This window comes from Salvelinus sp. IW2-2015, linkage group LG35 (assembly GCF_002910315.2).
Source record: "Salvelinus sp. IW2-2015 linkage group LG35, ASM291031v2, whole genome shotgun sequence".
NCBI classification, from domain to species: Eukaryota; Metazoa; Chordata; class Actinopteri; order Salmoniformes; family Salmonidae; genus Salvelinus; species Salvelinus sp. IW2-2015.
The window spans coordinates 20,172,489-20,187,898 of NC_036874.1; the positions used below are offsets into that span (position 1 = coordinate 20,172,489).

The 15,410-nt window shown below is 40.1% G+C and overlaps 1 protein-coding gene across 2 annotated transcripts; it reads right to left on the reverse strand.

Annotated features, from left to right (window-relative positions):
• Positions 1-1,860: 1,860 nt before the first annotated feature.
• Positions 1,861-4,746, reverse strand: LOC111959182 (stathmin-like). 2 transcript variants are annotated; one of them, XM_023980664.3, is made up of 5 exons: positions 4,640-4,746; positions 3,219-3,262; positions 2,810-2,976; positions 2,459-2,650; positions 1,861-2,257 (listed from the first exon to the last, which is right to left on the reverse strand). In XM_023980664.3, the coding sequence occupies exons 2-5, from the start codon at positions 3,232-3,234 to the stop codon at positions 2,198-2,200; spliced, it is 435 nt and encodes a 144-aa protein (XP_023836432.1). In that variant the 5' UTR covers positions 3,235-3,262; positions 4,640-4,746; the 3' UTR covers positions 1,861-2,197. The 2 variants fall into 2 exon arrangements, with proteins under 2 accessions (XP_023836432.1, XP_023836433.1); XM_023980665.3 differs by lacking the exon at positions 4,640-4,746 and adding an exon at positions 4,157-4,427.
• Between the last annotated feature and the right edge of the window lie 10,664 nt (positions 4,747-15,410).

Genomic DNA, 15,410 nt, shown 5'->3' on the forward strand with positions numbered 1-15,410 from the left:
TTGTATTTCCACACATTTGTATCATGTACATTTCCCGTGGGAGGGGGACCTTGTTGATGAATGGTCCAGTACCTCATCATTGTTGCTTTTTATATTACTCTAGAAATGTATGGCTTATTTTAGAACTTGCTCAAATGCAGGTCGTTTCATATTTGTTGAAGCACAGATGAGATGGGACAAATATTAAAATGTGTTTTGTTGCATGGAAGGACTTATAACGTGATATCTGTTGTTTATCACATCTGCCGATACCTCCTTAGTATAACATTAATAATTAACGTGACATGAATGATTGTAAACATAGCTTATATAGAGGTGCAATAGAGGTGAGGTAGGTGAACTATAAAGGGACCAGAACATGATGTCCAAGAATGGAGGCTGACCACAGAGACTTCTCTAAATAAAATGTATTCAGCCTCCTGAGGTTGAAGAGGAGATGTTCGTCACCATGCTGGCATTGTGGAGGGAGCATCTGTGGCCATATCAGCAGTAGGCTACATACCAGCACTCTGTCTTTAACCGTTAGCACTAATTCAATAGAATATGGCATTTGTAGGTACACTTGATCAGTGAAACAATTCAACAAAACACAATATGTTCATTTAATTGTTTATAATAATAAAACAATATTACTCATATGCCCAAAAGACACTGTCTATACACTGCCAAAATGTGTGAAAGAGAAATCTTAATTTCATCTTCTAGCTACTGTTGCTGTACATTATAGCTTTGCGCTATTACCACTAGGTGTCAGTAGAGTCAAAGGAATGACTTGCCTTTTTTTAATGTAGCAATTCATTATATTTACCAGTACCACTATCAAGGCCTTATATCACAAAATATATGCATTGAATAAAAGGAACATCTAGATAAAAATTATGATAACAAGTAAACAAACATGGCAATTAGCTCTATCCAATATTTAGGTAAAAGATGAAGATATCATCATTGAAATACTGAGGGTGATATAATTACACTATTCATCCACAATGCTACATCTACTATGTTGTGGGATAAATTTGCATGACGAAATGTGAAATACCAAAATGGAAATACTAGTGTAGTCTAGGTGTGCACCAATACAGAAGGTGTGTAGGTAACTGAGTCTGCAACCCAAAAGCCACAAATAAATTAAGACCATTAATAATCCTTAAGGAGTCTATTGACGCACCCGTGTGTCAAACTAAGTAACATAATACACAAATCCCCATCAAAATCCGTCAATTTAAGATAGAGATCAGTTGTTGTTGTTTTTTGCATGGGTTGCGTTTATATCCACCGCATCCTCCTGTAGGCCTTCCGCATCTGCTGTGGAAGGTGGAGGAGCTAGTTGTGTTCGTCAGACCATGAGACATCCCGAAAATCGTCTTCTCAAAAAAACGTATGCCGTGTCCAAACGTATGTAGAGCCTGCAAACTATTATGACCACTCTATGGAAATGGTAGACTCTCACGTACACGATGGTGTTCTCCATTTTGCTCTACGCCCCCCACGGGACTTCTGAATGTAGCCCATACAAACGAAGTATGGAAGTCGTTTTATGCCAACAAAAATAAGGGATTAAACGTGTTAAAATATATATATATATATATATATATTTCCTGAGCTTTCATATATCTCCTAGATATAGAACAGACACTTCAAAACCTTATTCCTTGTGATTTATTTGTTTTGCCATTTATGAATGTGTTATTCAAAGCGTTTCTATAGGAGTAAAGGACAAATTAAATATTATATCAAATAATTATAACATATTTTTTCAAAATCAAAATAGCTAAATGATCCATGGTATGACCATCTTTAAAACAATTGAATATGTTAGCTTAGTACCCTACCCCCCACAACGCTAAGACATTGAGGTTTTGAAGAACAATTGCAACTTTATTAAGCTCAGATAACCGCAGTTTTACAAGGTACAAGGATTTACTTACATTATGCAATTCACAATGTTAAGGACCAATGTGTAACAGTGGCATGCTTCCTTATAGGTAAAAACACTGCTTATTTCAAAGGTCATAAGCTACAATACACAAATCTACTGGAGGTGGGGGAAGAAATACTTAAACATCCACAACAAAAGCAACAATGGACAGCCTAACTAATCCAAACAAGGTGAACAAAACTATAACAATGAAAAATATAATACTGTCAATGAACAGAACAAAAATGTTTTTTTTTTTATTATTACAAAAGAAAATCAGTTCTCCCCCTCTGGTTTTGTTTCCTTGGCCTTTCGTACCTCCTCAAGCTTCTTATCCTAGAATGAATAAAAAACATGAAAATCACATTAGTTAAACTGATTAGTTAAGTATAACTTTGAACAGTGTGCATGACATTTCAACCAACATCCAATTTCCATAACCTGGGCCTTTCAATTTGAAATTCTCTCAAGTTCAGAATGGCAGAAAAGTACGTCAAGATGTCTGAGAAAAATGGCAGGCTGAGCAGTGAGGCCAACCTTCTCTTTGAATTTCTCATTGAGAGCTGCCATTCGTGCCGTGCGATTCTCTTTGTTGGCTTCCATCTTCTGATTGAGCTTCTCCTCTGCTGTCTTGCTGAAGTTGTTGTTCTCCTCCATGGCTTTCTTCAGAACTTCCTTCTCGTGCTCTCTCTTCTCAGCTAAGTGCTTCAGCACCTCTGCTTCATGACTCTGATCAAATTAGAAAATCAAAGTCACACAGGAAGTTAGTGGTAGGCTAGTCGGACCAAGCCTGAGCTAGAAAATAATAAAATATAAATGAACTAAACCTGTAAGGTGGATGCGGCTCCATTTCCTGATACTTATTTGTGTATATCTGACTGTAGGTACCTTGCGTCTCTCCTCTGCAGCCTCCAGTTTCTTCTGGATTTCCTCCAGGGACAACTCCTTCTTCTCCTTTGGGGGAGGTAGGGGGATTTCACCCTTGGCATCGGGGGCCAAGATTACCTCAAATGCTTGACCTGAAGCACGCTTGTCCAACTCCTTGACCAGGATCTCTGTGAAAATAGGGAATCCATCAATGTTGATACAAGTAGGTATCAAACTGATAATAGCATAGAGTTATAACACCTAAACAATATGATAGTGAAGCTAATTGCATAAAAGTGACTCCAAAATGACACAATACATTATTTACCATGAATTTCTATTCAGCACTAAACAACAAAAAAGGTGTAACTCCCAATATGTTTGGGCTCATTGTAATAGTGTAATAAAGACCTGTCGTGTTAACACTTACCTCCAGAGGACGCCATTTCAGCAGAGTACTGAGGGTTGCTTTGCCTGGGAGGAAAAATACAGACAAAGCCATAGGTTTAATGACAGAAAGACAATACAGCAAAGATGCATCCATGCACTAATCAGGAATGAACAGAAACACAGAATGACAACTATTGATTCTGAAGGTGGAGAGCCATGATATGTGCCTAGTAAGAATTCAATTGGGGGTATTGCTGTCTATAAGATGACCGTTGGAGATGGATCACTTGTATTTATGTTAGACATGTAGCATGAATATTAGCGATACAGCAAATGATTGCGAATAGATTTCACAGTACCCTTACTGCACCTGTTCAAAACAACAGCTGGCAAATGTTAAAAATAGTTTTTCAATGGAGACAAAAAGGGTGTGGACATGAAGTCCTTCCCATCTTTGTTTATCAGGAACAAATACCAGAGCATAAATGAAGTTACTAAAATATAATTTATTCTACGTTGCCATTGTCATGGTAAAATCATGTCAGCAGAGAACGTTTTCTTTCCCGGAATTGGATTTGATTATTACACGAAGACAATAAAGGGAGCATTATTGTAAATACAGGTCAGAGAACAATATGAATTTAGCTAGCTAGGTGTGGTCTGAATTGACAGTCAGATTGGAGAGCATTCAAATTCAATCATTGCAATTATTGAGTTAAAGCCAATTCCTAGCTAAGGGCAGAGGCGTTCCTACGCTAAGACCAGCTTCAAAACAAGACACCAACCCTAACAAAGACTGAATACAAACGACCAACAGTAATCTATTCATGTCGATGACAGCATGACAGATTTCAATTTCATGAAACCTAAAAACAAATACACAATTATGAATCATTACATTATTTAAGATTTTACAATATCACACATTAACTTGACATAGCTAGACAAATACCACCGACACTGATATCCTCAACCCACCTGCAAATGCACGAATAGCAAACTGGTGCTGAGGAGACAATGGACTCGGGTACACTGTCAGCTCAGCAGACAGACACTGGCAGACAACCTGAATATATTAGCTAGCTAGCTACTGCAGGCTGAAACCCCTCTTCACATGTAAGTTAAAGCACAGCAATGTGTCCATAGTGGTGTCGAAAGTCAATGTTTAATCGTCGATTGACGACATAGGAATTGAGGAAAAAGCGCAGACCGAGGCAATGTGATCACTCCCACCTAGTCTCCATCCCCAGAGTCATGCGCTGCGTAGCTGGCTAACGTTAACTATCTGAACAGCTATTAACTATGTTCAAGGCAGCGAGTTTACATCATAGGATGCTCAACTGCCATACATGTAATGACAACGAAGTTACTTACCCCAAAAAGGACAAACATCACTGAAAGCGTAATGATTGCCATCAATATATCTCCAATGATTACCGTTATATGCATTTTTAAACCTACCTTCAAATGCTGAAAAAGTGGTGTGGTCGCGCCTTCTTCACTGCCTGCCTCAGCACCGTTCGTGCAACAACAAAAAGGACCGAAAGACTAAAGTCAACTCGTCACATCTCGTTCTCTACTCCCATTGGTCCTAATCGTCCAATCAATCATGTCGATTTAGCGTGCATTCGTAAATTACTTTTGGCTATCTACTCCGATTTCCAAATCGCTCTCGTTTGAGTGTGCCAGGGCACAGAATAACTGATTAATTTACGAACGCGCAACACCGTTGAATGTGACAGGTGTCAGTCAAGTTTGGCAGAAAATTGAATTCAATTGTTGCTAGCAGCACAGTTAGTCACTAACGCTCTATATAGCCTGAAAACAGTTTAACTAGCTCTGCTAGGGCGAGTAAAATGTTCAGAGTGAGGTGTTCTCTCATTTGTGTCTGGAAGTAGCTAGCAAGCTAGTCAACTTCAGCCAGTTAGCTTGGGGGTGGTTGGCTCGTAGTGGTGACATCAGACCGTCTAGTTAAGTAGGAAATAGAAAAAGCCTGTCTATCATGTTCATTGATTGGGTTAAGGAGTTCGTTAAGACGAACCGTCACTCCAAAACTAGCGGACCAATGGAGACTCATTGTCTGCTCCTCCCCCTAACCCCGCCTTTCTCGGGAAAATAATGCCAAAACTCGCAATTGAAAAGACTGGCAGTGAAAGCAAAGCAAAGAAACAGACGTCGATAGTAAAGATACGAGTAGCGTAACCAAAAGGTAGTACATGCAGGCAAGAGCGTAGGCAAAATGTATTCAATTAGATTGGTTGCTGGGAAAGTTTAACCGAAAATGATTTTTGCATTCGTTTTCAAGTATGCTTTTTAATCATTTGTCATAGAGTTTTGCTCTCGCTTTAAAATGATTTGTTTACACGATTTGGGGTTTTGCGTTTGATGTCTTATTTTTGTTTACAATTCTATACATTTTGCTTTCAATTGTTTGGTTTTTGATTTCAACATCCATTATTTCACCCGTCCTCAAATATAATCTTTACATTCTGAACTTTATATTTCATGTTCACAATTTATTTTATTTTGAATTCAATGCATATGGCGTGAAATTGACCCCATAGAAATGCATTTACGAACGGACCCTAATGAATCGATGTTCTCAGCTGAAATGAAAACAAAAGCATGAGACAGGATTCCCAGGATGGATACAGTAGCCTTCCATCATCAACATAAATAGTTACTCTAGCTGGCTTTCTAAACCTATCCCTCAGTCTTCTAAACCCACTGGCGCAAACATTGCTAGACTTCCTGGAACGCTTGTGAGACAGATCAGGCAGACACAAGGGGCTAGGGTTCCGGTCAAGAAGCACAGGTCAAGAAGCACAGTTTCGACTGCTCCTGCAAATTTGCTTCGGTACTGCAGTATAACGGACGCCTGGCCCAGAAAGACAATTTCCATACATGGCCACATAGACATATAAGATGTGGTGTAAAGTACTTAAGTATAAATTCTTTAAAGTACTACTTAAGTCGTTTTTTGGTGTATTTACTTTACTATTTACATGTTTGACAACTTTTACTTTTACTCCACTACATTCCTAAAGGAATGAATGTACTTTCTGGTCCATACATTTTCTCTGACACCCAAAAGTAAAGGCATCATTGAATGAGTGAGTTAATCCAATCCTAACATGGGTTTGTTGTACTTCTCTGCATGCAATGAAGGATGTCACAGACTTGTATCTTTGAATTTCCTATGCTATTTAGACATTGGTTGGCATCCACCCAAGTAAGGATTCCTGCGCAAATGTATTTGTGCCGAAAAAGCTGTAACTTGGTAATGGTGTATATTTTTATATTATATTTTGGATATAATATAATATTTTATATTATTTTGAGTATAATTTTTTTATCCAGGTTGTGTCTCATTGAGATAAAATCTCTTCTAAGAGACCTGGTTCGAGACCAAGATGGCGTGCGGGGGAGGGGGGTGTCATGACTGTCCTGTGAGGATTGGAATGGGTCAGATCAGCTTGGCAATCGATGACAGTAACCAGATCTTCTCTCACCCACAGAAGAGGGGAGGAGGGAACTGGGCCGGTTGGACAGTTCACACCCTGTTGTAAATTACAGGAAAAGAGGACTCTGTTGTCCCCTCCAGTATGAGCCAACAGAATGTCTTTCCTGCAGAAACTAACAACATTCACAAAAGTGAATACTGGAACAATATTTCTAACATAAGAATGTGGGGAATGGTCAATGGTGATCTAAAGAATAATAATTTCATATGGGTTTTTATTTTGTGATGTCATTCAAAATGGTATAAAGGAAATACTGTAACTTGGAAAGTATATCCCCTTTATCTGTCAAGTTTCCATCCAATACGTTGTGCATATAATATTGCAATTTGTGAAAGTATTTTTGTTCGTTTTTTCCAACTGCTTACACACGTTTTCAAAACTGTCTCCTTTTTTCAAAACTCTACACACAATTCCCAAAACTGCACACACAAAATACAAATCTCCTTCAAAATGTAACACTGCATTCAAAATGCCATAAKCACATGTCAGAATGAAGCATTTGCATCAAATGGCAAACACTGCTTTCATAATAGTACATTTTTGGATATACCATGTAAACACTGTTCTAAATCTAAAGCTCTTTGGTCTTTCATAGGCTTATATCTACATTTCAATACAATGTTCTACAGTGAAAGTAATCTGCTGAGAGGGGTAACAAGTACACTGTAAACACCAATGCAATGTAGAAACAGAAAATATTTATTAGGCCAAACATTACTGTTGTATACAGTAGCATACAACAAAACCATAGACATATGTAAACCAAAAGTATATTCTTTAGAATACAGTAAAGAACACAATTGTGTGTGTGGGGTCCCGGGGGGGGCAGTCCAGGAATTGGTAGGGGGGGGGCAGTCACCAGTGCTAAGCTARGCTTCATCTCTTCTCCGGCCTGGGTCTGGCCACAATACTTCGTCCATATCACAAGATACGTTTTCTCTTGCCAAACAACGAGGGAAGTATCTCCTAGCATGGCGTATCCAACCTTGGACAGAGGCAACATCTATGTCCCCACATGCGTCCTCCATTGCCTGGAGAAGCGGCATGCGGGCATAGGGTTGGCGATCATACACTTTCCAGTGCCAGGCTGAGAATAATTCCTCTATGGGATTTAGAAAAGGTGAATATGGGGGTAGGTACAAAACTACAAATTGTGGATGTGTGGCAAACCAGTTTTGGACCAGAACAGCCTGGTGAAAACTAACATTGTCCCATAAAACCACAAATCTAGCAGGCTCCTGATCTGGATCAGGGACAAGCATTGTGTAAATTGCATCCAGAAAAGTGAGCATATGGCCGGTGTTGTACGGACCCAGTATTTAACAGACATTGTGATGGAGGACCCCGTTTTGAGTGATGGCAGCCCATATAGTTATATTACCCCCACGCTGTCCAGGGACATTGGTAATTGCCCTCTGTCCTATTACATTTCTTCCGTGGCACCTGGTTTTGATGAGCTTGAAGCCAACCTCATCCACATAAATAAATTCATGGCGAATTACATGGGCATCTAGCTCCAATACTCTCTGTAACAGACAAAAGGATATACAGATGAGTAAATATGGTATGTCTGAAGTACTGGAAGTAGTGTTGCATACATACCTCTACAAAATCATGTCGCATATTCTTGACTCTGCCAGAGTTTCTCTCAAATGGCACCTTGTAAAGTTAGTTGTTTCATCGTCACTCGGTGCTGTTGGAGGATGCGTTTTATGGTCGACAGGCTTACAGCATTGATGTTGTTAAATATGGTGTCATTATTCAAGATATGCTCTCTTATCTCTCGAATCCTAATTGCATTGTTGGCCAAAACCATATTTATAATTGCAGTCTCTTGTACATCTGTAAACAAGCGTCCTCGTCCTCCATGATGTCTTTGCCTTTCCACTCTGTACAGAATTCAAACACAGTATGTGTTCAGCATAGGAACTGTAAACAATGTACAAAAAAATGTAGTACAGCATGATAACCAACCTCATTCATTCAATGCAGTGCAGTAAATGGATGGCTTAGAGTTACAAATGTTTATGCAATACTATGCAGTCATACGTATTTTACAGTACATTACTGTAATGCTACAATAGTCATTAGATAGTTGCATACCTGTTCTCATTTCTCAAGGTTCGAATTATGGACGCCACTGTAAATCGACTCTCAGTCCAGCCTCTCTCATGGTCAAACCGTGGTTGATCACATGATCAACAAGTGTTGCCCTAATCTCATCAGAGATGGCTCTCCTTCCTTCTCTTCTTTGCCCTCGTCCTCTTCTTCCTCTTCCTCTCCCTCCTACTCCTCTTGCTCTCTGTCCATTGTTGGCATCCATTGTTCAAAATAGGTAATCTGACCTTTGACCTATTTATAGGCCTATACTACAGTAAAGCAGTGATTGGTTAGTGATGAGTTAAGCTATTAGTGTTTGCACATGTGAGGAGTGTGTGTGTGACCTGGTGAATAAGTGTAGCATTTTGATTGGTTGTGTTTGGAAAAGGAAAGCAAGTCACTTCCTGTTAGAGAATTGTGTGTAGTGTTTTGAAAAAAGTGTTTTATGCAATTGACAACTGAGTCAAAGGCTGAGAAATAGCTTATGGTTTTGGGTATTTGGTGTGTAGTTTTGCACTTTGAGTGAGAGAGTGTCAAAAAATATGTGTCAAAAAAACACTATTGGATGTGTCAAATAAGCTCGTTGACCAATCGGGATCGGAATATGACTGCATGTCACGTCATAATTTAACGGTTCATACATTTTTTACGGAGTTATTACACATTGATTACACTATCACTCGTATTTCATATGTCACAACAATTCATCGATACGTATGCTATGATGCTGGTAAAGTTGTCGCGCACCTACAGTGCTGGTCATAAAAAAAAGCTAGCTAACTCATGGATACAAACAATGTTCGTCCCCAAAAACATAGCAAAACAACAATCTGTTTCAGTAGCTATAGTTAGCTAGCTAATTATATAGCAAGGTGTCATCATCTAAAATAACCATAATTTATAAGACAGTTCTTATTTGATTAATGGTGTTCGGACCCATCTATGTGAAGCTAGCCACAATAAGGATTAGCCACAATAGTGGACTTTGCGGTTAGCCTTCAAAAGAAAAGTATGGCATGGTTGTAAAGTCGTCTCAAATAAAACTGTGAAGGACCTCGGCGTTACTCTTGACCCTGATCTCTCTTTTGACGAACATATCAAGACTGTTTCAAGGACAGCTTTTTTCCATCTACGTAACATTGCAAAAATCAGAAATTTTCTGTCCAAAAATGATGCAGAAAAATTAATCCATGCATTTGTTACTTCTAGGTTAGACTACTGCAATGCTCTACTTTCCGGATACGCGGATAAAGCACTAAATAAACTTCAGTTAGTGCTAAATACGGCTGCTAGAATCCTGACTAGAACCAAGAAATTTGATCATATTACTCCAGTGCTAGCTTCCCTACACTGGCTTCCTGTTAAGGCAAGGGCTGATTTCAAGGTTTTACTGTTAACCTATAAAGCGTTACATGGGCTTGCTCCTACCTATCTTTCCGAGTTGGTCCTGCCGTACATACCTACACGTACGCTACGGTCACAAGACGCAGGCCTCCTAATTGTCCCTAGAATTTCTAAGCAACACTGGAGACAGGCCCTTTTCCATAAGATCTCATGGTTTATGGATGGTCTGCTACCGCAGTGAGGAACGAGACGGTAGTTCACTTATCATTCTGAGACTTATCTCTCAGTATCATATATAGTTGTAGTTGGCCCCCAATGTGATGAACGGAAAGCTCTGGAGCAACGAACCGCCCTGCTGTCGTCTGGGCCGGTTCCCCTCCACTGGTTTCTCTACCTCTAACCCTATTACAGGGCTGAGTCACTGCATACTGGTGCTCTTTCAAGCCCGTCCCTAGAGGCTGTCACTTGAGTGGTTGGTTACTGACGTGAGCTTCCGTCTGTCTGGCGCCTCCCCTTGTTTGTGCTGTTGTGGATCTTTTGTGGCTATACTCGGCCTTGTCTCAGGATGTAATTGGTGTTGAAGATATCCCTCTAGTGTGCGGGCTGTGCTTGGCAAAGTGGTGGGTTAATCCTTCCTGTTTGGCCCTGTCTGGGGTATCATCGGATGGGCGACAGTGTCTCCTGACCCCTCCTGTCTCAGCCTCCAGTATTTATGCTTGCAGTAGTTTGTGTGTGGGGGACTAGGGCCAGTTGGTTATATCTGGAATACTTCTCCTGTCTTAATCCCATGTCCTGTTGTGAATTTAAGTCATCTTTCTAATCTCTCCTTCTCTCTTCTCTCTCTCTCTCTCGGAGGACCTGAGCCCTAGACCATACGTCAGGACTACTGGGCATGATGACCTCCTGCTGTCCCCAGTCCACCGCCTTGCTGCTGTTCCAGTTTCAAACTATTCTGCCTGCAGTTATGGAACCCCTACCTGTCCCAGACCTGCTTTTCAACTCTTAATGATCGCTATGAAAAGCCAACTGACATTTATCCTGATTATATTTGACCATGCTGTTCATTTATGAACATTGTTGAACATCTTGGCTCTCTCTAATTCTCCTCCTTCTCTCTTTCTTTCTCTCTCTCGGAGGACCTTGACCCTAGGCCATACGTCAGGACTACCGGGCATGGATCCTTGCTGCCCCAGTCCCTGCCGCTTGCTGCTGTCCCAGATACAACTGTTCTGCCTGCGGTTATGGAACCGCAGTGCTCCTAACCGCAGCTCTGGATACCCTGTCCAGACTGCTGTTTTTCAACTCTTTATTAATCGTATGAAAAGCCAACTGACATTTATTCCTGATTATTATTTGACCATGCTTGTCATTTATGAACATTTTGAACATCTTGGCCATGTTCTGTTATAATCTCCACCCGGCACAGCCAGAAGAGGACTGGCCACCCCTCATAGCCTGGTTCCTCTCTAGGTTTCTTCCTAGATTTTGGCCTTTCTAGGGAGTTTTTCCTAGCCACCGTGCTTCTACACCTGCATTGCTTGCTGTTTGGGGTTTTAGGCTGGGTTTCTGTACAGCACTTCGAGATATTAGCTGATGTACGAAGGGCTATATAAAATAAACTTGATTGATTGATTGGCATAATTCTACTATTTGTATTAATTTGCATCGCTGTCAATTACATACTTTTTTTTTAAGGCAAACCGCAAATTCCATTATTGTGTCTAATCCTTATTGTGGCTAGCTTCACAACACATAACCCGGTCCGGTCGAGCCTCAATAGCCAGATGAAGCTAGCTGGCTGCTTATAACGTTACCTTTGGGCAACAGGGTTAAGTAGCTGGCTAGCTATTTATTTTCATGAACTGAAGTTCAATTTCAATAGGCGAACAACAAGTGGCAACCTAGCTAATACTTACTCACAATGATTCCTAAATCATTCCTAAGAATAATGAAAATGACTTCACTTTCTACTGGTCATTGTTTTCATGCTGGTTGTATTTGGTGCTAGCTAGGTACCAAGCTAAAGCTAGCTATTCCAGAAGTTGCGGTCGATCAAATGATGCTTTATTACCAACGTGGTATTGTACACATCGTTCGTGGCCTGTGTTTGCTTGTTTGCAGACTTTTTTGGTACAGCTTTGACAGTGCTACTGTATCTTTTTTGACACGCAAAGACCCAAACAGCGTTCCATAGTATGTATGTTGTGAAGCTAATAGCAGTGATGCTATTACTGTGTAACTCCAGTAGGTCAACGTCTGAAAAATAGCGCACTTGGTAGTGTGTACTAGTGCTCGACCAGTCTGCGAAAGCCAACATCACCCACGACAGAGAACGGTTGATTGTCAAGGACAATGAATTCCATTATCTTGGCTTTAATGGATTTCACCTTTGAGCTGTCTCGCTGAAATGTTCTTACTCTTTCAAATGACTGCTCGACTTGATGACTGTTCGATCTACACAGCAGACATTGTGGGCTAGGTTAGGGATGCTGTGTTGCACGTGTAGCACAACATTTGATGTGGCGTCATTACGTCATGTACCTACGTTATATAGGTATGCACGGCAGCTTTGACATCGGTTTTTAACATCGGTGTTTAACTAGACCACGGGCCGATACCGATGTTGGCATTTTCTGCTAAAATCGGCCGATTCCGATATGTTCACCGATATATTGTGCATCCGTAGAGATAACTCCCCTCTCTGACAATCACTGGTACGGCTGATTAGCTGTCCTAAGTCAAATATCTAGAAAAGCAAACTCTTCAAATCATCCTACTGTAATCAAATCACCGTAGTACGTTACTCTCATCACCAATGGGAACCGTCTACTGCTGGCTAACTACTTCCAAGGAGCATCTTCCAGAGTGAATAACAGTAAGAAGACAGGAAAGGGGAGACCCCTTTCAGACAATCAGAGCCATACAAGCCTGCAGCTGAAAGGCAAACAACCTTCTTAAGAAGGGCTGGTTCCGACAGAGATATACGGCGAACGAAGGCATTCACACGTAACGTTCAATACATTCATGATTTCTTACTTCAAACGGGCAGCGGTTCATGTGCAAAGTAAATTTACTGTGAGAATAGTTCTAAAATGTATCAACGATAAGTGTCCCTCTTTCTCTCTCCCTCTCTTAATTTTCATGCCGCCATATGTTGTCAGTCCTCTAGGGACATTTTTCTCATGTATTAAGTGTGTATGTTTATTCTGTGTTATTATTTAGTTAGCTAGTAAATAAATAATGAAACCAATATCTGTAGTACTGAATCATAAGTAGGGCTGGAGTTTTGGCAGATGCATGAGGTTATGTCACGGTCGTTTGTAGAATTAACGGACCAAGGCGCAGCGTGCGTAGAGTTCCACATGTTTAATTAAAGACACTCACCAAAACAATACAGAACAAAACGAAACGTGAAGTCAAATGCAGTGCACACTGGCAACTACACACAAACAAGATCCCACAAAAACCCAGTGGAAAAAGGCTGCCTAAATATGATCCCCAATCAGAGACAATGATAAACAGCTGCCTCTGATTGGGAACCATACCAGGCCAACATAGACAAATAACAACCTAGATAACCCACCCTAGTCACACCCCGACCTAACCAACATAGAGAATAAAAGGATCTCTATGGTCAGGGCGTGACAGGTTACGAATGTTCAGAATGATGATATGATAAGAGGGTTTAATACTTTGACTGCTTTATGAATGTAATAGGTAAAGACCTTTAGAGTTTAATTCGGGGGATGGTAAGTCTTTAAACAACCGCTCTCGTGAGTCCCCAAATACCTAATGAGTTAATTGTTACATGATTCATTTAATCGGTTAACAATTAAACATAGTTAGTTGATTCGATAAATAACAGTAATCAGATTAATGAGAGTAAATTCACGACAGGAGGTAAATTATATTATATACAGTACCAGTCAAAAGTTTGGACACACCTGCTCATTCATGTATTTGTCATTTTTTGTATTTTCTACATTATAGAATAATAGTGAAGACATCACAACTATGAAATAACACATATGGTATCATGTAGTATCCAAAAAAGTGTTAAACAAATCTAAAGATATTTTATATTTGAGATTCTTTAAAGTAGACACCCTTTGCCTTGATGACAGCTTTGCACACTCTTGGCATGCATAATAAAAAAATATATAAAAAAACAAACAAGGGCTCTCGAGCACATCATGCATGCCAAATAACATTTTTTGTGATTAGTGAACAGATTTCCAAGAAAAGTCCTTCAAGGTTGACTCCGCTTGTTAGATTTCAGTATCTCCCGCACCATTAGGGCTTGAGGAAGCATGTGGCTGGAGTAAAAGCCGGACTGGAATCTACCAACTGAACTATTCTCTATCTGCTCCCAACTGACTGGACTGAGTTTCTACCATTCCTACTCTCCGGCCGATTCGGTCTCAAACTCCTGGACAGAGTACCCTAGATTGGACTACTTTCACTACACTTGAGTACTACTGTATGCTAAAGGATCTTTTATTGTCATTTTGTATTTAAAATAAACATTGCAATTTTGTACTTACTTACCTGTCGGGGCCGAGATCCTAGAACCTATCAAGGAAGAAATGGGTTTAGTACTATACACACGCGTACACATGGATTAGTGGCTTGAGGGTACACTTAAAGTGTTGTGAAATGTAATGTTTTAAAATTGTACATAACTGCCTTTTGCTGGACTCCAGGAAGAGTAACTACTGCCTTTGCATCATTTAATGGTGCTCCATAATAAATACAAATCCACTATTCATTATGATCTAAAAGGCTCAACTGATTCTAGAGCAGCACTCCTACTCTGACACTTGATCCATACAGCCCCTGATGGATAAGATTGTGCATCAGTGCTCTAAATATTGATAAATAGTCAAATGGACCAATATTCCCTACAGTAGACAACAGCATACCATTGCGTTATTGAATTACCACCTGTTTTGGCAGGGGCAGTTCTCTACTCCACTCCAAGCTTTTACAAGGCCAAGTCATCTTACATCTGAATGTTGGATCCTACCTAGCTTGACAAGAATGCATCATAGTATCATATCCACATTTCTTTGCATATGCAGTATACGCCTGTGAAATCTCTGGGCTCAATTTTAACAAAACTAGCACCATTGTAAATCCTAGCACTAGCGGTAGCTCTATAGGTTCAGTGTCATCGATTTTTTTTTCCTGTTTTCAAAACCCGGAATAATGGGTGCAGTAGCTGGCGGTGGCACAAAAAGGCCCGGTGTTTGATGAATTAAGAA

Coding starts and splice junctions, on each gene's coding strand:
- LOC111959182 (XM_023980664.3), bottom strand. Junction 2,651..2,809: donor CTGCAGAGGAGAGACGCAAG/GTACCTACAGTC, acceptor TAATTTGATCAG/AGTCATGAAGCAGAGGTGCT. Junction 2,258..2,458: donor ATGAGAAATTCAAAGAGAAG/GTTGGCCTCACT, acceptor TATTCATTCTAG/GATAAGAAGCTTGAGGAGGT.